This window comes from Hevea brasiliensis, chromosome 7 (genome assembly GCF_030052815.1).
Source record: "Hevea brasiliensis isolate MT/VB/25A 57/8 chromosome 7, ASM3005281v1, whole genome shotgun sequence".
Lineage (NCBI taxonomy): Eukaryota > Viridiplantae > Streptophyta > Magnoliopsida > Malpighiales > Euphorbiaceae > Hevea > Hevea brasiliensis.
In genome coordinates, this window is record NC_079499.1 from 10,200,036 (window position 1) to 10,226,584 (window position 26,549).

At 34.6% G+C, this 26,549-nt stretch overlaps 1 protein-coding gene and 1 pseudogene across 3 annotated transcripts; both read left to right on the plus strand.

Moving 5' to 3' along the window:
• The first annotated feature begins 224 nt into the window (after window positions 1–224).
• On the plus strand, window positions 225–7,053 carry LOC110668326 (phytochrome C). 3 transcript variants are annotated; one of them, XM_021829520.2, is made up of 6 exons: window positions 229–855; window positions 949–1,012; window positions 1,501–3,733; window positions 4,467–5,283; window positions 5,433–5,729; window positions 6,280–7,053. In XM_021829520.2, exons 3-6 carry the CDS (start codon window positions 1,690–1,692, stop codon window positions 6,491–6,493), a joined length of 3,372 nt encoding a protein of 1,123 aa, XP_021685212.2. In that variant the 5' UTR covers window positions 229–855; window positions 949–1,012; window positions 1,501–1,689; the 3' UTR covers window positions 6,494–7,053. The 3 variants fall into 3 exon arrangements, with proteins under 3 accessions (XP_021685215.2, XP_021685212.2, XP_058005963.1); XM_021829523.2 differs by having other exon boundaries at window positions 225–855; window positions 949–3,733; window positions 5,433–5,670; window positions 6,280–6,478; XM_058149980.1 differs by lacking the exon at window positions 229–855 and having other exon boundaries at window positions 880–1,012.
• A 6,569-nt stretch (window positions 7,054–13,622) lies between these two features.
• Window positions 13,623–17,637, plus strand: LOC110668315 (putative protein FAR1-RELATED SEQUENCE 10; annotated as a pseudogene).
• Window positions 17,638–26,549: the final 8,912 nt, after the last annotated feature.

The following is a 26,549-nucleotide window of genomic DNA, read 5'->3' on the forward strand; positions in this document are numbered from 1 at the left end:
TTGAGAGTCTCAAAGAGACCTTACACAAATGGACCTTTAAAACTCCAGCTCAAAAACTGCATGCATGGCCAGATGAGGGAAACGGTAGAGCTCCCTGGCATTTTCAGTCTCATGTAGCCTTCGGGGACCACCTTTAGCCAAGAGGAAGGCTAGAAACCCTAGAGATACCAATATCAAACATGCTAATACCCCTCTCACTGAAGCAATAGAAGCTTATAAACCTAGGAACCAACACCCTCAACTAGAGCTTCAACAAACTCAGCTCTTCTAGCTTGATTTTTTGCATGTTTTCCTTCATTAAGCTCTAAGATCAACATGCCAAAACCACAAACAGGTTAAGTTTAGAGAACTCTCACCAATATCTGTAAATCTGTAGAAAACAACACAGTAAAAAATTATTCATTCCCTTATCTAGGTAGAGAGGGCAACTCATATTAGGCTAGAACAAAATTAACTCCTTCAGTTGTCCTAAAATAAAAGAAGCAAATGAAAGCAAATCGGAGGAAATACTCAACTCGATCTAAAAAAAGGAAAGAAAGTTCAGCGAAATTTTCCTCTCTAAAATTTAGAGAGAAACGAACCGCTTGTTATTAACCTTTATAGGCCCATTTACTTGTTGGCTATCTTTGGAAGCTTTTGTGATCAAATGATCCATCATCTATGAATTGATCTAATCAAAATCCATCATCATTCATCATGGTCGAAATCAAAGATAACATTGACACATGAGCACATATTAGTTATGAGATTCGTCCAGAAACCCAACACTGATCCTGACCTGCCAACGTTCGTGTTACCTCAATTTCTCAACAGTCTAATCGAGTACCAAACGCCTTGCAAGTCGAGAAATTTCAAGTAATGAACAAACAAAATTATATAATAAGCAAAAAAAAAAAAAAAAGATCCTTTTTCTGAACAAGCTAATGCCTTGCTTGAATCTTGATTTAGGGAAAAAATCCTCAAGAATTGGTATGGTTTCTCGCCTTGCTGAACCTTGTCTGCAACTTTTATGGTCAGGCTTTCTGTCCTATGCAGATTACTCTTTGATTAATTTTATATTTATTAATCGTGCTTTGGAGCTATGTGAATTTTTGGGTGTGTTCTAATGGATTAGATTGGATAAGCTGAAAGAGCGTTTCTTCTTCTTCTTCTTCTTCTTCTTCTTCTTCTTCTTTTTTAATTTTTTTTAGATGATTTTGTTTTGGGTGACCGCTTGGGAATTTTGTAGTTATGTGCTTATGAGTTTGCAGGCATAGTTCATCTGGGTTTTCGCCTTTGAATTTTGGTGAGCTCACTTTACAGTTGCACTTGGAGATTCCAATCGCTGGAGACCCTTTGTTTTTTTTTTTTTTTTCTTGATGGCTTTTTGGTTGAGAATAGAATCACGGCACCACTACGAGAGTTCTTTTTGACCTTCTTTTTTCCTGTCAAGCTTTCTATGGTTTCATGGGAATTGTTGGTGGCTTTCTCTTTATAACTTTCATGTGATTCCCGGTTCAGTTCAGTCGAGGCACTAAGAGTAGATAAGCCGGTGGGGATTTCGAAGTCGATTTTGGTTTGTTCTACAACTTTTGGTTTTTTAAGCACAGATTTGGGTAAATTCTGGTGCTTGTTGATTTATATGGGTTAGTCTGATTAAAAGAAGCTACCGGAGAAACAGGAGAAGAGTTGAGGAAAGAGGGTTGAGAGATGTCATCAAAATCGACAAGCAAGGCTAATAGTGCAAGGAGCAGTTCTGCTCGATCAAGACAAAGTGCGCGTGTGGTTGCTCAGACGCCAATTGATGCAAAATTGCATGTTAACTTTGAAGAATCTGAATGCCAGTTTGATTACTCTACATCAATTGACTTCAATGTCTCGAGTTCAACTAGCAATGTTCCTTCTCAAACTGTGTCTGCTTACCTCCAAAAGATGCAGAGAGGTGGACTTATTCAACCATTTGGCTGCATGATTGCTGTTGATGAGCAAAATTTGAAGGTTCTTGCCTATAGTGAAAATGCCCCAGAAATGTTGGACTTGGCACCACATGCTGTTCCAAGTATTGAGCAACAAGAAGCTCTGACTTTTGGAACAGATATACGAACACTTTTCCGGCCCCCAGGTGCAGCTGCCTTGCATAAAGCAGCCAATTTTGGGGAAGTTAATCTTCTTAATCCCATATTGGTCCATTGTAAAACCAGCGACAAGCCATTTTATGCAATTTTGCATAGAATTGATGTGGGGTTGGTTATAGATCTGGAACCAGTTAATCCAGCTGATGTGCCAGTTACAGCTGCTGGGGCATTGAAATCATATAAACTTGCTGCCAAAGCCATCTCAAGGTTGCAGTCATTGCCCAGTGGGAATATATCACTATTATGTGATGTTTTAGTTCAGGAAGTTGGTGATTTGACTGGTTATGATCGAGTTATGGTTTATAAATTTCATGAAGATGAGCATGGGGAAGTTGTTGCAGAGTGCTGTAAACCTGATTTGGAACCTTATCTTGGCTTGCATTACCCAGCTACGGATATACCACAAGCTTCAAGATTTTTCTTCATGAAAAACAAGGTACGGATGATATGTGATTGTTTGGCTTCCCCAGTAAAAATAATTCAAGACAAGAGCTTGGCACAACCATTAAGTCTTTGTGGATCCACGTTGAGATCTCCTCATGGTTGCCATGCACAATATATGGCAAATATGGGCTCAATTGCATCTCTTGTGATGTCTGTGACAATTAATGAGGATGGTGATGAGATAGAAAATGATCAGCAGAAGGGAAGAAAATTGTGGGGTTTAGTGGTTTGCCATCACACGAGCCCCAGGTTTGTTTCATTTCCTGTGAGGTATGCTTGTGAGTTTTTGATCCAAGTTTTTGGTGTTCAGATCAACAAGCAAGTGGAGTTGGCAGCTCAAACAAGGGAAAAGCATATTTTGCAAACTCAAACTTTACTTTGTGACATGCACCTTAGGGATGCTCCTGTGGCAATTATTACTCAATCACCTAATGTGATGGATCTTGTCAAGTGTGATGGAGCTGCTCTTTACTATGGGAAGAAATTTTGGTTGGTTGGTGTTACCCCTACAGAGGCACAGGTTAGAGATATAGCTGAATGGCTTCTTGATTATCACAGTGATAGTACAGGCTTAATTACTGATAGCCTTATGGAAGCTGGCTACCCTGGTGCTTCAGTTCTTGGTGATGCAATCCATGGGATGGCTGCTGTTAGGATTACTTCAAAAGATTTCCTTTTTTGGTTTAGGTCCCACACTGCTAAAGAGATTAAGTGGGGTGGTGCAAAGCACGACCCTGTTGACAAGGATGATGGAAGAAAGATGCACCCCAGATCATCATTCAAGGCTTTTCTGGAGGTAGTTAAACGGAAGAGCTTTCCTTGGGAAGATATTGAAATGGATGCCATTCATTCTTTACAGCTGATATTGAGAGAATCCTTGCAGAATGAGGCCGCAGATGTTTCCAAAACGATTGTGAATGTTCCATCGGTTAATGACAGAATTGAAAGAGCGGATGAATTACGCATCTTCACAAATGAAATGTTTCGTCTTATTGAGACAGCTGCCGTACCTATTATGGCTGTAGATGTCTTGGGTAATATAAATGGCTGGAATTCTAAAGCAGTTGAACTAACTGGTCTGCCTGTCGACCAAGCCATTGGCATGCCCTTAGTTGATCTTGTTGAGGGTGACTCGATCAATGTAATGACAAATGTACTATCTTCAGCTATGCAAGGTGATTCTACTTTCTATTCTTGGACAGGTTTACGTTTTATATATACAAACCATACATATGGGCTAATTTCAAATTAGTTCATATAACTCCCACCAAAAATTTATTGCTTATATTTGCATATCTTGCTCAGAGCTGATTTTTATTGGATGGCTTTTATTGTAGAGGTAACTTCGGAGTTTAAAACAAAATGCAACTATCTGGTAATTTGTTTCTAGTGTATTTATTCATAACTTTAGATGAGGAATGCTAGATGTTTTAGTGTTGTCGTGCTTGGGATGTCTACTTTATTAATGAACCTTGCTAGAATGTAAACAGTATTGTATGGGTTCCAGTTATGAACTGATTTTTCTAATTGAAGGAAGTGCCAAGTAATCTAGTGTATCAGGTTATTTTCAATTTTTATTGAACTTTTCTCAGTAGAATTTTATAGAAATGGATAACAGTATTACATCTTTCCTTCTCAGCCAGCAATGTAATTACTAGTACTATGTGCAACACTTTGATTTTTAATTAGTAACAAGAGATGTAATGATTTTTAATAAACCATGAATAATCCAAATATTTCATGGTTTTCAGCAAGCATCTATCTTGACAGATTGCCAAAAGAGAGATATAAAAGAGCTAAATTGTAATGTGAGAAGCCTGGTGTACTGGAACGTCCTTTCTGTTGTCTCCATGTTCTTTTAACCTGCTATGAGTTTTTTCCCCCTAATCTTGCAGCAATATATGACAGGTGTAGAAGAGAAAAGTGTTGAAATCAAACTTAAGACTTTTGGTCCTCAGGTAAACAGTGGTCATGTATTTTTGGTAGTTAATGCATGTTGCAGTCGAGATGTAAGGGAAAATGTGGTGGGAGTTTGCTTTGTTGGGCAAGACCTTACAGGGCAAAAAGTGGTTATGGAGAAATACACCCATATGCAAGGTGATTATGTTGGAATTGTGCGCAACCCGTCTACCCTTATTCCACCAATTTTTATGACAAATGAGAATGGTCAATGCCTGGAATGGAATTATGCTATGCAGAAATTGTCTGGTTTGAAGAGGGAGGAAGCTGTTGAAAAAATGCTTCTTGGGGAAGTTTTCACGGTCAACAGTTTTGGCTGTCGGGTCAAAGATAATGACACGTTAACCAAACTCAGGATATTACTGAACAGGGTAATTGCAGGCCAGGATGCAGAGAAAATGTTATTTGGATTCTTTGATCAGCAGGGTAAATATGTTGAAGCTTTGCTATCTGCAAACAAAAGAACTGATGCAGAGGGAAGGATCACTGGAGTTCTGTTCTTCTTGCATGTGGCTAGCCCAGAACTTCAATACGCTTTGCAGTTGCAGAGAATGTCAGAACAGGCTGCAGCTAGCAGCTTTAATAAATTGGAATATGTTCACCAAGAAGTCAGGAAAACTTCAAACGGAATTATGCTAATGCAGAATTTATTGGGTAATTCAGACTTAAGCGAAGAACAGAGACAGCTTCTGAAGATGAGCATTTTGTGTCGAGAACAGTTAAACAATATTATCAATGACAATAATCTTGAGAGCATTGAGGAATGGTATGATTCTTAAGTGGAATTTTGTCTGTGTAATTGGCGTAGTGAACTTAGAATTAGATAATCAAATCAATAACAATTTCTTCTTTTATTTGTATTTTTGCCTTCATATCTTCAAAAAATTTTTTAATACTTTTGACACCCAATTGCAGCTATATGGAATTGAACTCTGGTGAGTTTAATCTTGGAGAAACTCTGGAAGTTGTCATAAAACAAGCTATGACACTAAGCCTGGAGCGGCAGGTGGAGATTATACGTGATTTACCATCAGAACTGTCATCCATGCACTTATATGGAGATAACTTGAGGCTTCAGCAAGTCCTTTCAGATTTTATGACAAATGCACTCATCTTTACCCCTGCATTTGAGGGTTCATCAATTGCATTCAGGGTAATTCCAAGAAAGGAACGTATAGGGAAGAAGATGCACATTGTTCATCTTGAATTTTGGTGAATATTTTTTTTTTTCTTTTTTCATTGTGCTTTATTCATTTGATACTTTGTGCTGGGGCTGGGGCTCGTTGGGAAAGGAAAGGTGAGCATTCAGTTAGTTGAACAGAATTTTCATCCCCACCTAATTGTTTGGCACCTCATAAATAGCAACTGAATTGAACTAAAAATGTTAAAAAACCAAACTGATATATAAAAATTATAATTTACATGTTAATTAATGAAAATTGGTTATTTCAGTTCCATTTTTTAAAATTATTTCGGTTATTAATAAAAATCAATGTTGACCTCTTTTTTTTTTTTTTTTTTTTTTCTGACTCCATATACTAATGATTCTATCATCTACTGCATGCATTTGAACATATTTAGGATACAAGCATTCAGTTTTTGATTTGTTTCTTCATAGATTTTATTTGTTTAAAATGTTTAATCTGTGCATTCACATCACTGGAGAATGATGACATGTATGTTTCAGCTTTTCTTGAAAATGATTAAGAAATACAAAGCAACCAAAAGTTTTGCATCTAATATTGTGAGTTTAATGTGGCAGTATCTCCCATCCAGTCCCAGGAATTCCAGAAGATTTAATGCATGAGATGTTTCACCACCGCCAGGGAGTTTCAAGAGAAGGCCTTGGCCTATACATCAGCCAGAAGCTTGTGAAGATTATGAATGGAACTGTACAGTACCTTAGAGAAGCAGAAAGGTCATCTTTCATTGTCCTAATAGAATTTCCGTTGGCTAACCAGATTAACGTTAGTTAAACTGAATGGTTTCATCAGTAGAGGAGATGAACAATATCTACTGTCGGCTCATGCCATCATAGAAAAATGACTGTCTAAATAGCTCGGCAATCGGCATTGAACCAGCAGTCACTTCAAGGCTGCCTGCTACTGGAAATTACGCATTGCAGCTTCATGCAGTGCCTTAGTGTCGTAGAGATTGTAAAGCCGGTGAGGATTTTATCTGGGGATTCTAGCAATGAAGAAGCATAATAAGTTCGGTCGAACACAGTCTCTTTCCATGATCTTCATAAATCATTCCCTCCCTGTCAATGAGAAATTGTGTAATTTATTTAGCTTGAGCTGTCTCTTCCTTTAAGCTACAGAAGACTCAACCCTTATGTTGTACAGTGGAACTACTCTTAGGTTATCTAGGTTTAGCAAGGCTATCCAGGGAGTTGTATGGCTAAGGAGTATGAAAATTTAATTTTGCGAGTTTTCAGAAGTTTAAGATTGTGTGATGTTGATTACATTGATGTATGAGGAAGAGGATAAGTATCAGCAGCAAGATGATATTTAATAATTTGAGATAATTTTTATAATTGGTCTCTCAGCTTTATGAAGTATTTTTTCTATTTATCCTTTAATTTTAATTTATTATTATAAATTTTAATTTTTAATTTTATTTCATAAATGATCTCTCTAACCTAAATAATAAAAAATCTATCTAAACTATAATGTGATATATATAAATCTAATTTTAGTATTTTTCGATAATGGTAAATTCTTTTTTTGTGATGACATTGGTATTAGTATTTTTTGTGATAGGTGAATGTGATAATTGAAATATTCGATTCTTTTTTTTAGTATATGAAGAAAAGAAGGAAAAAGGTATCATCGTTCTTTTGACCTTAAGATTCTATTACAGCGTATTAAAATGATTTTTATAAAATAAAATTAAATTTTTTAAAAATAAAATTTAAATTTAAGAAATTTTTAATAATAAATTGAAGTAAAATATTAGATAAAATTTAATGATAGACTATTTAATAATGTAATTATAAAATAATCGTATCAAATCACATATTGACAAGTGTAATAATAATTATTATTATTATGGAAGGGCGTAATCAAGATAGTGGTTTTTGAAGACCCGAAGTTGAGAATGCATCATCATTGCTCCGATTCATAGTCACTTTGCAAGTAGATAAACTCAAGCAAGTGTCCACTTGTTTACAACTCTGATTCGTGTGTTTACTAGGAAGGTTCATCTGTGATGTTGCTCTCTCTAATAGCGGGCATTATTATAATCAAATAACTAAATCAAGTCAATAAAATTTAATTATTTTAATAAAAATAAATTCGACCTGATTAAGTTTTTATTAATAATAATAAAAATTTTTAATTTTTGATTATTGATTTGATTATTTTTTATTTAATAATCAAAATAACTGAAATAAATAAATTTTAATTAATTAATATATTAATTATAATTTTATTAATATTATATTATTTATAATTATTATTTTTATAATTTTATAATAATATTTAACTTATAATTATTATCTTATTAATATTAAATCATATTTAATTAATATTAAATTATATTTATTATTTTTTATAAATAAAAAATATATAAATATATTTTTATTAATATTTTATTAAATAATTAATAATATAAAATATATATTTTATTTTTTTCAATTAATTTGATTATAATCGATATTCGTTTAAATATTTTTAATTTTAATTAATTTTTATTTTTTTTAATTTTGATTTAATTTAATTAATAATTTTAGAATTACTTAATAATTTAATTAATTAAAATTTTAATTCTATTTAATCCAATTAACGGAATGCACATCCTAACTATCATGAGATGGAAAGCAATTGTTTTAATGCTGACGTTAAAAGCAGCCGGTTTTGATTTAGAAGGAATGGAGCCCCGAGAGAGGATAGGATGGGCGAGGCGCTGCACATTTTAGGGAATAGAATTTTTTTTTTTTTTAGTAAGAAAATTAAGAATGTAGATATTCAATTAATATGTTTTTAATTATTAAAGGAAATTAAGTAAAAAAAATATAATTTTTATTTTTATTTTTATTTTTATTTTTTTATCTTTATGTGGGATTAATTTATTAATAATACGAATTTTTTTAATAAAATTTTTATGTTAATAAAAATTAGACTATATTAGTGGTTTATTATTTTTGCTAATGGCGATAATTATGAAGTACTCATTTATCACGAAAAGATTATAATTAAAAAGTTGAAAAGTGGGTAATCGCCTAGTACTAAATTGTATTTCTCTTTTTAATTATTTAGTATTTTATCATATTATAATATTAATAAATTAAAAAAAAGAAATAAAAATATAAAGCCTTATAATTATAATATTTTAAAATATTTTTTTTTTCAAATTTTACATTAAAACTCCAAATTTAAGTTTGAATAAAATATTATTATTATTATTATTATTATTATTATTATTATTATTATTATTATATGAACTTTGATATTAAAATTAGTTATATAAAATTTATAATAATATTAAATTACAATCCGATTATTCATGAGCAAAAACAGGGAAAAGCCTATAAAAGGAGTAATTTTTATAAGTCCTCCTTCAATTTTAGGAGTGTTTCATTTTTGTCCCTGTTTTCATTTTATTAAATACAAAATCCTTAAACTTTGAAAATGTTACACTAAAATTACTTACGTTCGAATTTGATTAATTTTCCGACAAAAGCTTATATGATAGTATCACGCTGTAAAAAAATAAAATAAAAAAAATTATCATCACATCTCATCTATTATAATTTATTCTCATAAACCAAACATCCTTTCCTTACATTTATTTATCTTCGTCCACCTATAATACGTCTTATTAGCCTCTTACTTTGTGATATTACTCTTTTTTTATTTTACTTTTTGACACGTGGCATTACCATGTAAGTATCTTATTAGAACTTTGATCAGATTATGACTGAGAGATCTTAATGTGACATTTTCAAAGCTTAAGGATTTTATGATAGCTGTGAAAAAATAGAACAGAAGAAGAATATTGAGAATGATTGAAAAGTTTGATTATTCTTTCAAGCCAATGGTGTCAATTTATAATCTGTATAGGATAACTAAATAGAAAATACAATCCTAATTAAATATGTAATTATAGCCATGATTCTAGCACCTAAATATATTCACGCAATCACTACAGATACATATATCCTAGCTATTTATGATATATATCTTAACACTCCCCCTCAAGCTGGAGCGTACAAATCATATGCTCCAAGTTTGTTACAAATATATTCAATCCGAAAGCCTCTGAGAGATTTTGTCAGGATATCTGCTAATTGGTTATTTGAGCTATCAAAGCTAGTGGCAATACACTCAGATTCGATCTTTTGTCTGATGAAATGACAACCCATCTCTATATGTTTCATTCTCTCATGAAACATTAGATTAGAGGCAATGTGAAGTGCAGCTTGATTGTCACAGATTAGCTGCATTTGTTTAAGTTTCCCATACTTCAACTCTTGGAGAAGTTGTTTAAACCATATAAGTTCGCAAGTTGCCAAAGCCATAGCTCGATATTCTGCTTCTGCACTTGACCTAGCAACCACATCTTGCTTCTTACTTTTCCAAGAAATCAAATTACCTCCAGTCATAATGCAATATCATGAAGTAGACTGTCTGTCTGAAGGAGAACTTGCCCAATCTGCATCTGAGTAACCAATAATCTGTGAATGACCTCTGTCTTCATATAATAGGCCTTATCCTGGAGCTCCTTTAATATATCTGAGTATCCGAATAACTATATCCCAATGATTACTACATGGTACTTGAAGAAACTGGCTAACCACACTTACAGCAAATGAGATGTCTAGGCGTGTGATTGTAAGATAATTGAGTTTTCCAACCAATCTCCGATATCTACCAGGATCCTCCAATGGCTCCCCCTGTCCAGGAACAAGTTTGACATTTGGATCCATAGGGGTATCTGTGTGTCTACAGTCTAACATGCCCATCTCTGTCAGTATATCCAAAGCATATTTCCTTTGAGAAATGGCGATACCTATCTTGGATTGTGCCACTTCAATCCCCAAGAAATACTTTAGCTTCCCAAGATCCTTAGTATGAAAATGACTAAACATGTGTTGTTTGAGTTTTGAGATCCCAACAGGATTATTTCCTATAATAACAATGTCGTCAACATAAACAACGAGATAAATGCACTTATCATGGCCATTATGTTGGAAAAATACTGAATGGTCAGCTTCACTCTGAGACATTCCAAATTGTTGGACTACAGTACTGAACCATCCAAATTATGCTCTTGGAGATTGTTTCAAGCCATATAAAGAACACCATAGGTGACACATTAAACCAGGCTCCCCCTGAGCAACAAACCTTGGTGGTTGCTCTATATAAACTTTCTCAGTTAGCTTGTCATGTAAAAAGGCATTTTTGATATCCAGTTGATGAAGTGGCCAGTGATGGATGGCAACTAAGGAAATAAGAAGGCGAACTGAGGCAATCTTAGCCATAGGAGAGAATGTATCACTGTAATTGAGGCCAAAGATCTGAGTATAGCCCTTTACAACAAGGCGAGCTTTAAGTCTATCAATCTGGCTATCAGGTCCCACTTTGACTGTATAAACCTATCGACAACCAACAGTATTTGCACTTCGGTAGTGGCACCAAATCCCAAGTACCATTATTATGGAGAGCAGTCATCTCTTCAACCATTGCATTACACCATCCTGGACGTTCCAAAGCTTCTCTAACAGTCTTAGGTACAAATACATTAGACAAAGTGGTGACAAAAGCATAGTAGGAAGGAGACAAACAATGATAACTCACAAAATTATAAATAGGATGAGGATTTTGAGACGAACGAATACCTTTTCAGATGGCAATGGGAGGAGTAGCATCATCTATTAAAGGCGAGACCGGAATAGGTGAAGATGAAGGAGGGCGAGAGTCACCCAGAGTCGGTGTTGTACCTATATCAAGCAAAAGAGCATCAATGGTGTTAGTGGGAGGATGAGGACAACGTGAGTAGACGTGTAGAGGTGATGGACTGATTGGTGGTGGAGGAAGAGTAGGAACTGGTAAGGCGGTGGGAATAAAAACCTTGGATGCGGTGTTGGAGGAAAAATAGGGAGATGTTTCAAAGAAGGTTACATCAGCTGACACAAAGTATTTATTTGTAAGTGGATTGTAGCATTTGTAACCCTTTTAAAGTCCAGAATATTCCAAAAAGACACATTTTATTGATTTTGGCTGAAGTTTGTCTTTGTCAAGAGTGTGATTATGAACAAAACAAATACAACTAAATACATGCAGGGACAATTGATGAGCATCTTGGTCAGGAAACAAAATGGAATGAGAACTCTTATTCTGCAAAACAAAAGAAGGCATTCGGTTAATTAAGTAACAAGCAGTAAGAATAGCAACTCTCAAAAAAAAAAAAGAGGAACATTATGGTAAATGAGTAAAGTGCAGGCAGTCTCAACTAGATGATGATTCTTTCGTTCGGCAACCCCATTATGTTAAGGGGTATAAGCATATAAAGTTTGGTGAGTAATACCTTGAGAAGATAAGAAATGAGTAAAGGGAGTAGACAAATATTCTTTTGCATTATCACTATAAAGTATTTTAATAGAAACACCAAATTGATTACGTATTTCAGTACAAAATTTTTGAAATATAGAGAATAATTCAGAACAAATCTTCATTAAAAATAATCAAGTGCAATGAGAATAATCATCAGCAAAAGTAACAAAATAATGAAATCCCAAAGTTATACTGACACGACTTGGAGCCCAAATGTCTAAATGGACAATTTCAAACTTAGACTTAGCCTTATTATTGACTCGCTTGGAAAATGAAATACGACTTTGTTTCCTAAGTTGACAGGACTCACATTCAAAAGAAGAAAAACTAGAAAGACTAAGAACTAATTTTTGTAATTTGGCAAGACTCAAATAACCTAGACGATTGTGAAGAAGATCAGCAGAAGTGGTAGAGGCAAGAGCAACTGGAGAATTTGAAGTAGAAAGATGGTACAACCCTTGTGACTCACATCCTACTCTAATCATCTATCCGGTACTCCGATCCTGCACAACAACAGAGTCAGATGTAAAAGTGACAGAACAATTGAGATTTTTAGTCAATTTACTATTGGAGATTAAATTATATGGGCATTTTGGAGTGAACAAAATTGTGGTTAAAGGAATTGATGGAAAGATTTTTACTTCTCCTATGCCCTTAACTAAAGTTTGTGAACCATTAGCTAAAGTAACTTTAGACAAAACCGAAGGAGAAACTAGAGATGAGAAAAGACTTTTGTTACCAAATATATGATCAGAAGCACCAAAGTCTAGGATCCATACACCAATTAGCGAAGACTGTGTTGGACAAGCAAATGAATTACCAGAATGAGCACTGCTAGAAGATTGCTGTTTGACTATTTGATATTACAAATACTCATTGTAATTAGCTCCAGTTAATAGGATAGAATCTGACACCTGATCCTTTCTATCAGGTAATGGAAGAATACTGTTTTCACCAAATTGAGCCATTTGAGCAGTTGATTAGAAAAAGAGGGAAAGTTCCTCCCTATGAGAACTTTATTTCAGATTTCAAATCAGACCCACCGAGAGATCTGATATCATGTGAGAAAACAGAATAAAAAAAGAATATTGAGAATGATTGAAGAGTTTGATTATTATCTCAAGCCAATGGTATTAATTTATAATCTGTATATGACAACTAAATAAGAAATACAATTCTAATTAAATATGTAATTATAGTCACAATTCTAGCATCTAAATATATTCACACAATCACTACAGATACACATTTCCTAGCTATTTATGGTACATATCTTAACAATAGCAAAATGAAATAGAGGGATAGAAGTGAAATATTCTCCAAATATGAGTGCCAATTGGTAAAAATTACTCACCCATAAGGGGTTAATGGCATTCATATCCACGTCATCAGTGGAAATCCAACAACTATAAGCTAAAATGGGTGACGTGGCAGATAGAGCTAAAGTTACTGGACCTGTAAGCCTGATGTACGTCGGCCATATTCAAATTGGGCCTTCATTTGACTTTGCAAGTGATGGATGCTCTCAATCCCGCTAAAGACGCTGCTGCTGCTGAAGTTCAAACGAGGAACAACGCATCACACCGGAATGACGTGAGCTTCTTCTCTACAAAAGCTCACTTCTTTCTATGGCCCTTTTACTGTTTTTCTGATTCTTTTTCTTTCTTCCTCACATTTTTGTTCCTGCTACGCCTTCTTTCCAGATTACAAGCTTCTTTTCAATTGTTTATTTTCCTTTTTATTGCTCTTTATTTTGCTTCTTTAACTAGTAATTACTCACTACTTCCCTGATTCTTCTTCTCACTCACTGTTGGCTAATTCATTCCATTCTTTGCAGGCGGTTATTGGCATTAACCCGATAGTAAAGGCTCGGAAATTAGAATCTTTCTTGTGGGTTTTTTGCCATTTCATTTTCATTTGCTTGTATGTTCTGAAGTCTCCCTTAACTGAAGCATAATTTTGGGTTTAAATTCTGTTTCTAATGTTTTCATTGTCTGCTATGCAACTGGTTTTATTGTACTTTATTTGAATTTCGCTTTCTGCTTTGGAATTTAGGTGTGCAATAAGTCATTAGCTGAATTTAAGTTTTCTTTATTGATTTAGCTTTCATTGTGTCAAATAATATTTTTAATTTAGTTAAATTTTATATTTTTTTAATTCCTTTTTGTGTTTTTATGTGTTTACTTCAAGTTTTCATATGAATTAGGTCTTTTTAATGTTGATGACAATTGGTTGTGCTATGGCTACTAACAGTTTTCTAACTACAATCAAGTTTATATCATTTGCAATTTTAGGTTTATGATTACATCATTTAGTAATATTCGGTTTTACCATTTTTAATTCTATATTTTGTTAGCTATGTCTTGAGCAGCATTGTTGAATGAAGTACTGACATGTTATGTAGTTTTACAGGCTTTACTTTTTCTTTTTCCGGGTTTTTCTACCAAATATCATAATTCCAAAAGTAAACTGAATATATGCTGAATTGTATGGCTAGTAGATTTCTTCCCCTCCCCTCTTCCTCTTCCTCTTCCTCTTCCTCTTCCTCTCTCACCATCTTCACCGAATTTTACTTGTGTTTGGTTGCTGGAAAATTGAGGAAGAAAAAGTGAATAATTTAAAAACATCCTCCATTTTCTTTTTTCCAAGCTTACAACAAACCACAGAGAGATAGAGAAGCTCAAGTAAGAACTGTATGTACTCCAAAGGGTCAAATAATGAAAATGAAGGTTTGTTGATTTTTTAATCTTGTTTCTGTATTCTTTTTCTACCTTTGCCAGCTCAATTGGAAGTTTTTCATTTTTAAATTTTTTTTTGTTGTCTTTGAGATTCTAAATTTCAACTTCTTTTTTCTTGGCCTGCTTTTTGACAGAAAGCATACGTGTACTAGTCTGGATATTGGAATAACTTTTGCTAACAATAGCTATGAAGTCATCAAATAACATATGGATTCGACGCCAGCAGTGCCTATGTGGAGATTGGAGATCCTATATTAAGTATGGAGATGATCAGACATAAGTGAGCTCTCATATTGTAAAGAATGAGACACCATCACTGTCATCATCAGCAGAAGTTGTCTGCACACCGTACGTAGGTGAAATTTTCAAAAGTGATGATGATGCTTTTGAGTACTACAGTAATTTTCCTCGGAAGAATGGATTTTCAATCAGGAAAGCACGGTCAACTGAAAGCCAAAATTTGGGGATTTATAGATGAGATTTTGTTTGTTATCGATCTGGATTTAATCAACCGAGAAAAAAGTCCAATGTGGAGCATCACAGGGACGGAAATCAGTTTGATGTGGATGTGATGCAAAATTGTATCTTACAAAGGAAATTGTTGATGGTGTCACTCAATGGTATGTGTCACAGTTTAGCAATGTTCATAATCATGAATTATTGGAAGATGACCAAGTGTGCTTGCTACCTGCATATAGGAAAATACAGGAGGCTGATCAAGAACGTATTCTTTTGCTACCCAAAGCAGGGTTTCCCGTTAATCGGATAGTGAAGGTCTTGGAGTTGGAAAAGGGTGTTCAACCAGGACAATTGCCCTTTATAGAGAAGGATGTTAGGAATTTTGTTCGGACTTGTATGAAGACCTTCCAAGAAAATGATGCCCTGCTCATTGAAAAATAGGGAGAACGATACATTGGAACTTCTTGAGGCCTGCAAGGCTATGGTAGATAGGGATGCAGATTTTGTATATGATTATACAATTGATGAGAATGAGATGGTAGAAAATATTGCATGGTTATACAGGGACTCTGTTCGTGCGTTTATGGTGATGTAGTTACATATGATACCATATATTGTTCTATTACAAATGGGTTGCCCCTAGGAATGTGGTTTGGCACGGATAACAATGGAAAGGAAATTTTATTTGGATGTGTTTTGTTGCAAGATGAAAGTTCTCATTCCTTTACTTGGGCTATGTAGGTTTGTGGACAGAATTCTTGTGAACAATTTCTGTCTATCTTCATGTCCTTTCATTAATTTCTTCTTTTGAACAGAGTTTTGTTCACTTTATGCACAGAAGATGTCCACAGACAATTATATCAGATATAGATTCAGGTCTTGGGGATGCTATGACAAGAGAGTTGACAAAGACCAGACATATTATATGCATATGGCACATTCTGTCCAAATTATCCAGCTGGTTCTCTTTGGCTCTTGGATCACAGTATGAAGATTTTAAATCTGAGTTTGATATGTTGTGTCACCTTGAAAGTGTAGAAGATTTTGAACACCTGCGGAATCTATTGGTTGCTAGATTCGGACTTGCTTCGGATAAGCCTATAAGTGTACTCTTTTCATATAGAGGATCCTGGTCAGTTTCCTATATCAGAAGGTACTTTCTGGTTCGTACCATGACAGCTGAATTTTCTCTATTGTTAGATGCATTCTTAAAAAGAGTCTTGAGTGGGCAGACACGTTTGCAATTATTCTTTGAGCAGGTATGTTGGTTGCGTGATTCTGTATTTCTAATTGAGTTTCAGTTATTTGATCAGCTGCATTTTGAACTTTGTGTATCTTTTAGGTTCTTATGGCTGGCAACTTTGGAAATCAAGGCAGAGATGGAATACAGTATATGCATATCAAGACATGCATGCCTATTGAAGAACACGCAAGAAGGGTTCTCACACCTTATGCATTTAATGTATTACAGCATGAAATAATTTTGTCCGTGCAGTATGGAACACATGAAATGGCAGATGGATCTTACCTTGTGCAGCAGTACAAGAAAATGGATGGGGAATGTCTTGTAATTTGGATACCAGAAGATGAGCAAATTCATTGTTCATGCAAGGAATTTGACCAGTCAGGAATATTATGTAGGCACTCTCTCAGAGTACTTGCAGTCAAGAACTACTTTCAGCTGCCAGAAAAATACTTACCTCTTCGTTGGTGAAGAGAGCATTCTTTTTTGCCTATGGATGATCAAAATGCTCAAAGCAACAGTGATGAGTGTACTCAAGCCTTTCATTCTCTTGCTGCAATTCTATTGACAGTGTCATTGGTATCCAAGGAACTTTTTACTTATGTTCATGGAGAACTTACAGGACTTCTTGATCATGTTCAAAGTACGCTGATGACAGAAGAATTCTCTTTGAATATGGTCAATAACAATATTTGTGAATCTTGGCTTTGCTGACGTAGCAAATGGAGGCTCGTATGCAGTTGGAACCCTGCATAAAACAAAGAAAGAAAGAAAAAAGAAAAATGGCGAAGTAAATTGGCTGACAAAGTAGAGGTGGTGAAATGCAAATTTTTGGTTTTTCTCCACATATATCTTAGAGTTCTTAACTGGAAATTTATTTTCCCCTTTTGACGTACTCAAATTTGTATAGTTGCTCAATGAAGATCTGGGAAATCCTTTTCTCTTTCTGGTGTAAGATGTAAGATCCATTTTTTAGATGCGTACCTTTCAAGAAAGGTGGAAAAAGGAATATAAGTGGAAAGATATGTTCTCTATGACTCGGAAAGAACATCTATAGTCCTAATCCATCAATGCTCTGAATCAATAAGGAATGATCAGGTTTGTTATAAACTTCCATTTTATTTGTTTTCTTGCTCAAATAATTCTTCATGGATTCATAGTTATTTATGTCATCTAATTTTTTTTTGCGATTCAATAAAGCATGTAGATAATGTGCTGCATAAAAATTTTGGTGAATAATTTACAGTATATTAAATAAGAACTCCTTTCAAAAAAAAAAGAACTGTTTCTGGAAGAATTCATTGGAGGATTAATAGGCTGCTTTAGATTTTGTGAAAAAATACTATTACCTTACATATAAATGACTATGACCAGTTTTGGACTGAGCTTTGAATAAGTACTACAATTAGTGGCCTGTTGTTAAAGATATGTAGAGCAGAAAAAGAACTGTGGAGTTGAGCTGGATATGTACTTTTGGAAGGGCTTCCCCCTCCCCAAAAAAACTTCTCACAAGATTTGGAGCAATCTTGTAACACATTTGTCTTGCCTGGCATTTCACCTAAATTTCTTGCCTCATCAGTGCAAGCAACGCCATCAGTTGATATAGTAAAATGGCAACGTCTTGTCATATGATCATATTAAGCCATGAAAGAATGTAGATTCTTTTGTTGTCACAAAATTGTATCCAGCTTCTGATTTTGGAATTGCACGCTGTCATGTAAACCCTCTGAGGAACAGGGTAATATAAAAAATTTTTTGAACTCATCCTGTCTGTATTTGGTTTAATAGAGAGTTGGACCAAATCTAATTGTGGGGTCATTTGATGGGGGCAGGTCAAGTACGGTTAATTTCATGTCTGCCACCTTTCTCCTGGGGACCTTGCAGAGAGACCTGAGCTGGTGGTAAGTCAGTTTCATTGTCATTATGCTTACCTAGACTAGGTTAAGCGCCGGTTCAAAATTAAAATCAAACTGATTTTAATATTGATTTAAAATTTGATTTGTTTAATATGAAACTGAATTAGTTTAATTTGAAATCGAATCGATTAAATCAGATTAACCAAAATTATTTTTGTATCGGTATGGAATTGGCCAGCTCGATTTCAACTAAAACCAAATTTTTTCTTTTTCAAAAAAATTGAAAAAAAAATCAATATTTGGATTTGATCATACTGTAATAGAAATGGAATCAAGGGGTCTTGCAGTTACTCCAGCCATACACAGGTCGTGGATATAATTTTCATGGGGAACTTAATTGCTTTGGCTACTTTCAAAAACAAAATCATTTTGAGTTTGTATGCATGCACGTTGCCTATTGGAAGAAAAATTCCGTAGAAAAGTTGAACTATCTTGGCAGATGATGGGAAATGAATTGGCTAATAAAATTCGTAGGCTGCAGTAACTTGCATATGTGTGTGCAATTTCCTTGACTGAAAAAGACACTGCAATAACATGCATTTCAGAAGCTTGCAATTGGGAGAAATAAAAAAAAAAAAATAGAGCCAAGATTTCCACAGCTAGAAATTGTATAGAATTTACTGGCAGGAAAGGGTTCTTACTGTACTTCTATTTGTACTCCAATTGGGAGTGCATTGTCCAGACAATGTCCAGCTTTCTCTCGCTTGAATTGTGTCATTGGAGCAACAAATATATTATTTCTGCAATTCCAAGTAACTTTGGCCGTGAATAAATGAATATGATTTATTATTTAGGCTTCATAATGGAAAATATTTTTCTGAAAAATATTTTTTATATTTTTTAGTATTTAGAGCATTTAGAAAAATTGATCAACATTTCTGATTAAAGGGAAAACAAAGTAATTTTAAAAAGGAAGTCATTTTTTATTTTTTCGATTTTAATAATTTTATTGAAATGTGAAAACACTTATATATATATATATATATATATATTATTAATCTAACATCGCAATCAGACAATAAAAAGTATTTTCATAGAGAATATTTTTTTAAAAAACATTTTTCATAGAAAATATTTTTCATATATAAGTTATTTTCCACGAAATAAATGGAGTCTTATAATGTGATTATATTTTGGACTAGTGATATAAGCTTAGAGCAAGGTTTTTGCATGAAAATGGATTATAGTCCAAAGGATGACTCATATAAATTTGCACCTCTAGCTCACCATGCTAAAATATTATCTTCACATTTAATTGCTCAAGTTCTAGATCATGAAGAGCAACCATGGCAAGAAGAATTATAATGAAACTACGCCTCAAAACTAGAGAGAACACTTCATTGAAATCAATCTCCTCTCCCTAAGTGAAGCCTTTAGCTGCCAACTAGAAGCCTTATATTGAGGTATTTCTATCATTGGAGTGCGTTCTATTTTTTTAAGAACCCATTTCCAGCCTACCACCTTTCATCTCTTAGTCAATGCCACAAGCTCTCAAGTTTTATTCTTGTGAATATATTTAATTTCTTCACCCATATCACCAACCCGTTAATCTCCATCTAAATAAGAAATAGCTTCATTATAATTCTTGGGTTTATGCTTATCAATTATCTCAGCAACTGATAAGTCATATGCAACTAGATCAGCATATGCTTATATATGAAAGCGTTTGATTTGTCTTCTTTCCCTGATAGTTGCAAAGCTATATAATTTCTATTGCTACAACTCAGGTGCATCCTCTTGCTGATCAAGATCTTACACCGCCTCATATTGTCTAGTTTTTGTTTCATCACTAGATCGACTCCACTTGTCATGACCCAAGCTATGGGCCGGATCGGCACTAGGACCTGGGCCAGCCTAAAGCCCCCAAGACCCGTAGTAAGCCTAACTATTCCTCAATCCAATCCTAAGGCCCATTTGGGCCCAATTTTAAGAATTCAACCAGATAAAGTCCGGCCATAAAATGGACTAAACAACGGGGAGTTTTTGACTCGCCCGACTTGTAAACACAATATACAATAATTTGGGGAGCTCAGCTCACCCTCCACATAATAAAAATGTCATAACTCAAATGGGAGCTCAGCTCCCTCATTCAATCCCATCATGCATACATTTAATAATTTTACAGGTCCAACATAACTTTTATAATACAGGCCCAAAATAAAAATAAGTACTTCTAACACTTGCGGAGTCTAAAATTTAACTCAATTGAACAAAATACATTAAATACTATTAATGGACCTGTGAAGAAAAAGAGCAGGTTAGCCACAACAAATAATCCTCCTATAGCCTCAAAAAATAGATGAACAGGAGTGAGCGTTCGACTCAGAGAGTAAAATACCAATTTTAACCATAATCTCTATAGCTATCTAAAGCTAATGCACCCTGTGGAGTGAAATGCAACATCGTCATAATTTTCATACAACTCATATCATAACAGCAAAAAGGTAAATTTGGAGCACTCACACACCCAACACTGTCAAGCAATACATATATGAGAGCTGATCCCCTATACAGCCCTCTTAATCCAACATCTGCCAGCGAGTGTCTCTCAAGCCGGACTTTCGCTTAATAAACTAAGTCGGGGTCCCAGCGAGTGTCTCTCAAGCAATGTCTACCCCGACTTATCCATAAAGGATCGAGTCCTAGCGAGTGTCTCTCAAGCCGTGTCTACTTGTCCTATCCATATCCAATACATACCACACGCACGCCAACACACGCACGCTGCTCCAAATTACCACAAACAACATCCATGGTACTTCATCAATTATGAATGCAATATAAAACGTGCCTAGTATTTAACTACATAGATACATATTTATAAGTGATGCATGGGCATGCTTGAACATTTAATAATATCGAAATTATAATTAAAATTAATATTTTACTCACAGACTTAACCGAGGTCACTGCGGCGGCTGGAAGGAGGAGGAAGGTTGTTCCGGCTCACCTGACAAATTTTATTGTAATTATTTAATATATTTGACTCGATACAAGCTTGGAAAAGACCAAAGACACCCTAAGTCGTGCCGAAAATCCAGCAGAGTCTCCCTTATACCTAGGATCTACCCAACCTGCAAAAGGGTTCAAAATACACTTCTATATCCACAAATCTCACATTCACAACTCAATCACATCACATGGCTCCTCCTGGGCCTATCCAAATAATCAACAATCACAATATGAAAAATTATAGTTTAGTCCTTATAATTAACCCCTTTTGCAAAAACTACTCATATGAGCTCTAAAAATTCTAAAACTTTACTCCACCGTCCTTAGTAATATTACTAAGCTAATGCAAAAGGAATTATAATTTTTTAAGCTACCATGAATATTTTATAGATTTTTAATCGAATTCAAGCACTAGATAATTAAGAAAAAGTAAGGTTCGGGTTTATTTATGCTAATTCCGACCCTGGGAATGCGTTCGGGACGTCTGACAATATTGGGTTAGCCAAAATCTCGACCCAATTCTGAAACTTTTTCGATAGCCTATCTGTCCGGCCTGAAATTTATAGACCCTGGTAACCGTTGAATTTCTGCGAATTGAAAGTACCTACACGAAGCCCACAACACGGGGCTTAGTACATAATTTGTACAAAATTTTCTAAGCTCATTTAGTGCTTGGAAAAATACTACGAAGTTTCATGTGACCCACCGAAAAACGATGTCAGAAAATTTTGAAATGGGTATTGTCGCAAAGCTTTTGACGAGTGGAGTACTCGGGTACTCTCGGATTTTTGGTGGGGTTTACGGTTTTCGAGAAATCCAGCCCGAAAGTCAAAATGAGCTAAAACTTCCCAGACAAAAATTGGACAAACCGCTTGATGGATTTTGGTGTTCTTGGTATCTATGAAAAACTCTTGAGGTGTAGATGGGTTTTGGCATAAGACCAGGTCCAATTGGTGGCCGAATCGGCCGAATTTTGGCCGGGAAGATGAAAGGGTGCGCCGCCATGCAAGGCGGCGCGGCGAAGGAAGGGTCGAGGTGGTGCGCTCATGAATGGAGAGGTCAAGGCGAGGCGAAGGGAGGAGAGAGAAAATGGGAGAGAGAGAGAGAGAGAGAGAGAGAGAGGACGTCGGGGGCGCGCACGAAGAAGAAAGAAAAAGAGAAAAAGGGCCGTTCCGATTTGACCGATCAGATTTGGTCCGATTCAATTCAGCCGGTTCGATTCAGGATACAAAAATTTGAATTTTTTACTCTGCCTTGGGACCAAAAACGGGCCCAAAAATTCTGAAAAAATTCTAGAAAACTTAGAAAAATTCATAGAGTCCAAATATATTTTTAGTTTTGCCACGTGGCCTTTAAATTAATTTTTAAAAAATTATCAAAGTTTTATATTTTCGAAAAATCGAGCCCGATTTCTAAAATCTGAAAAATTTCAAATAATTTCCTGAAATTTAAATAAAATAAAATATAAATAATTACCCATAAAATAATAAATTTAAAAATTAGGGGTGTTACACCACTAGATCATAGGATTGAACTACTGAAGTATCAAACTCAAGCTCCACTTGTTCTTTAACACCATGTTCTGGTTCTGTTATTGACTTTTCCTTCTAACTATCTAATGAAACAGACCTGTTAAATATCACATCCCTACTAATAATTAACCATGAAGACTTCACATCATTGCACCACAATTTGTAACATTTAACTTTCGGTGCAAACCCTAGAAATATGCATTCTCGACTCAAGCATACCATATCTCACATGAGCATAAGCAAGACAACCAAACACTCGCAATTGAGAGTAATTCGCAGGTGAATCGGACCATATCTCAAAAGAAGTTTTGCACTCAATAGTTGTAGATAGAGATCAACTAACAAAGAAATAGGTTGTATTAATTACTTTAGCCCAAAAATCTATTTCTAAACCTGAATACGAGAGCATGCTTTATGCTTTATCATAAAGCATTTTATTCATGCGTTCTGCAATTACTTTCCATTGTAGTGTTCCAATATAAGAGTATCGTCTTATTATACCTTAATCATTGTAGGAAGCATCAAACGCATGATTGCAAAATTCCACATGTTATTAGTTCTAAGATGCTTGACCCTCTTTTTTTATCCACTTCACAGTCAGCATCTTCACTTAATAAAAGTCTAAAATGCCTTATCTTTAATTTTTAGAAATGTAACACCCCTATTTGCATAGCCTGGTATATTTCACTATTCCGGTGACCGGTGTCGGTCCGGACAATTAAGGAAATTAGAACCACATCTAAGACAACTAGATAAGCCCTAAACACAAATAATTAGTAATTGTCAATTAGTTAAGTATAAATAAGAAAAAAATAGTAATTGTCATTTAGTTAAGTATAAATAAGAAAAACAGAACACAAGAAGTTAAATGAGCCGAGAGTCACAGCGATGGGTGACCTTCTCGGGAAAGACAGCGAGGTCGATTTAAACTCAAATTTCGAACTGTAAAATGTGACGCCGCAGTCCTTAGGACTATTGCGAACACAGTGGAAAAGAGAAAATCACAAAAAAGAATTGTTAAGCCGGTCAAATAATTAGGTCAGGGATCCGGAAGAAATATTGAATTATTTACAAACCGGGTCGAACCGGCGAGGGGCAATTTGGTCAATTGACCCCGAGAGCTGACTCCTGACCTAACTGTCAAATAAAATCGGGAAAAAGAAAATTTCAGAATCAAGAATTAAATTAAAGAACGAATGGAAAAATAAATAAAAAAAAAAGGAAAAGTGAAAAGTGATGACATCATGCATGACATCATGCATGATGCAATAGATATTATAATTAAAATTTAATTAATTTAATTTATGGTCTTCCTAAAGGATAATTCATAAAAAGAAAAGGAAAAAAAAAAAGATCCATCTTCTTCAAAGTTGCCATCCTCCCTCTCTCAACTCTCCCTCTCCACAAAACTCCATCAAAGCTCATTGTTTGAGCTTGAAGAACTAAAAATTCCACCATAGAAAAGTTATCTATCATAGATAAAACTTGTTTGGTCAACTAGAAAAGAAGGTCCAAGGGAAAGAAAGAAGAAAAAAATTGAAGGAAAGGAAGATTAAAATTCTGCATTCAAGGTTAGTGATTCAACTTCAAATTTTTATTTTAATTAATGTATTTATAGCATAAAGAACTTAGAAATATGATTAAAATGAAATAAAAGCAAGTGTGAAGGACTAGAAGTAAATTCGGTCAGCTAGTGTTTGCCATGGTAATGTATGAATTTGCTTGAATTAATAGTGTAGATAAACTTGTATGAGTGTGGAAGTGATGTTGATATGTTTTGATTTAGTTAAATGTAACAATTAGTGTAGTTAGGGTTTTGGCACCTAGGGTTTGGAAGACAAAAATTTGGAGAAGTCATCAAATAGTGTGTTTGACCTTGTTTGAGGTGAGAAATGGTCATTTGTGACCAATTGGGGTATGTTGGAAGTATTGGAATTGAGTGGAGATTCGGATTGGATGTGGACAGTATGCAAGCAGCATGACCAAGGTCCCTTTTAGGGACCAAAACTGAAATTTTACAAGCCCAATTGGAGTGAGGCTAATTGGGAATGAAACTAGACACAAAATGACACATTTTTCATTTAGGAATCATGCCCAAAAAGTGACTAAAACCTAGTGAACAAATTGACCAAATCCAGATTAAGCAATCTGACCTGTACAAAAATGACCAAATAAATAGTGTTTGTTCATTTGGTGATAACTTAGGCTAGGCATGTCTAAATGACCTGAAATTTTACCAGTAGAAAGCTGAGATATAAACCTAAAACTTTCATGAAGAACACAAGTACAAATTATGCCCTTAACTAAGTCATTTGGCCACCCAAAATTAGCGACTTAAAACTGCCAGAACCAGAATTTGCCCAGAAAATTTGGGTTAGGCCAATCCGGCAGCCATGATTCAAATGGCTATAACTTGAGTTAAAAAACTTCAAATGGAGTGATTCAAAAAGGAAAATAAATTTAAGACAATAAGAAACAAATTTTATGAAGAAAACGTAGCTAAATTCTAACAGCAACATGACCAATGGAATAGTGCAACATAAGACACCAAAACTGAAAATTTGAAATTTTGCCTAAAAGACTTAAGTTTTGAGAAAACAACCAAAACTAACAAATTAGGTAACCAAAATGTGGTATGTTGATGAAGTTGAAATTCCTATACCTATTAAGCCTTAGAAAGTCAACAAATTTACTTGAATAGTATCGTAAATAGTAACACCGAAATATAAAATTTAAAGAATGCCAAGTTTAGCATATTAAAGCTAGGTAAAAGTAGATTTAAATTTATTTTTGGATTTATGATAAGTTATGATATTGAAATACTGTGAAACTGTGTGTTTCAGTAGAAAAGAATACCGGGAAAGAACCCGAGGGATCGAGTCAAGGCCAAGAGGCGACTCGCTTAAGGTTTGTGCACAACATCAATATGCTTTAAAATTCATTTACAAAGTGCATGAAATGTGTATTATGCTTTCGCTTTGAATTGTTGAAAGTTTATTTGTGTATGTTTGAAATGGCAATAAATGTTTAGTAAATTGTTAAGATAAGTTTTGAAACCACAGTGTCATGACCATATATTTGAACACATCATTAGCATGACTAGTGGGGGAAATCAGTTTCGAATTTTGATTCCTTCTCTGGCCGAAGTTTTGAGGTGTGTGCCAGTAGAAGAAAAAAAAAGAATGGGTTCCCATATATTTGAGCTAGCTAGCTAGCCTTGTGTTGTGACTTCTCCTTAGCCTCTGGCTACTGAGATGATATTTGTTTCGAATGGTATGATATAACTGTGTGTCTTTATGAAATTTGTTTTAAGACTTTTGAAATGAAATTATTTGGATTAAAATCTTATAAATCATGTTTTGAATTTATATTTCATGTTCAGTTTAATATTTGAATAAGTATGATTCAAATTCTACATAAAGATTATTTTAGTATGTTGTGCACCACTAAGTCCTAGTACTCAGCGATGACTGTTATTGCTGTCGCAGATATAGAGACTAGAGAAACAGCAAAGTAAGCTGCTGAGGATTGAGGAGCTACCTTCCTTGAAGTCTATCGGGTATATTTTATACCCTGATTGTAAAAATTATTTCGATGTAGAAAAATGTATGTAACTGTATGGACATATAAAATTGGTTA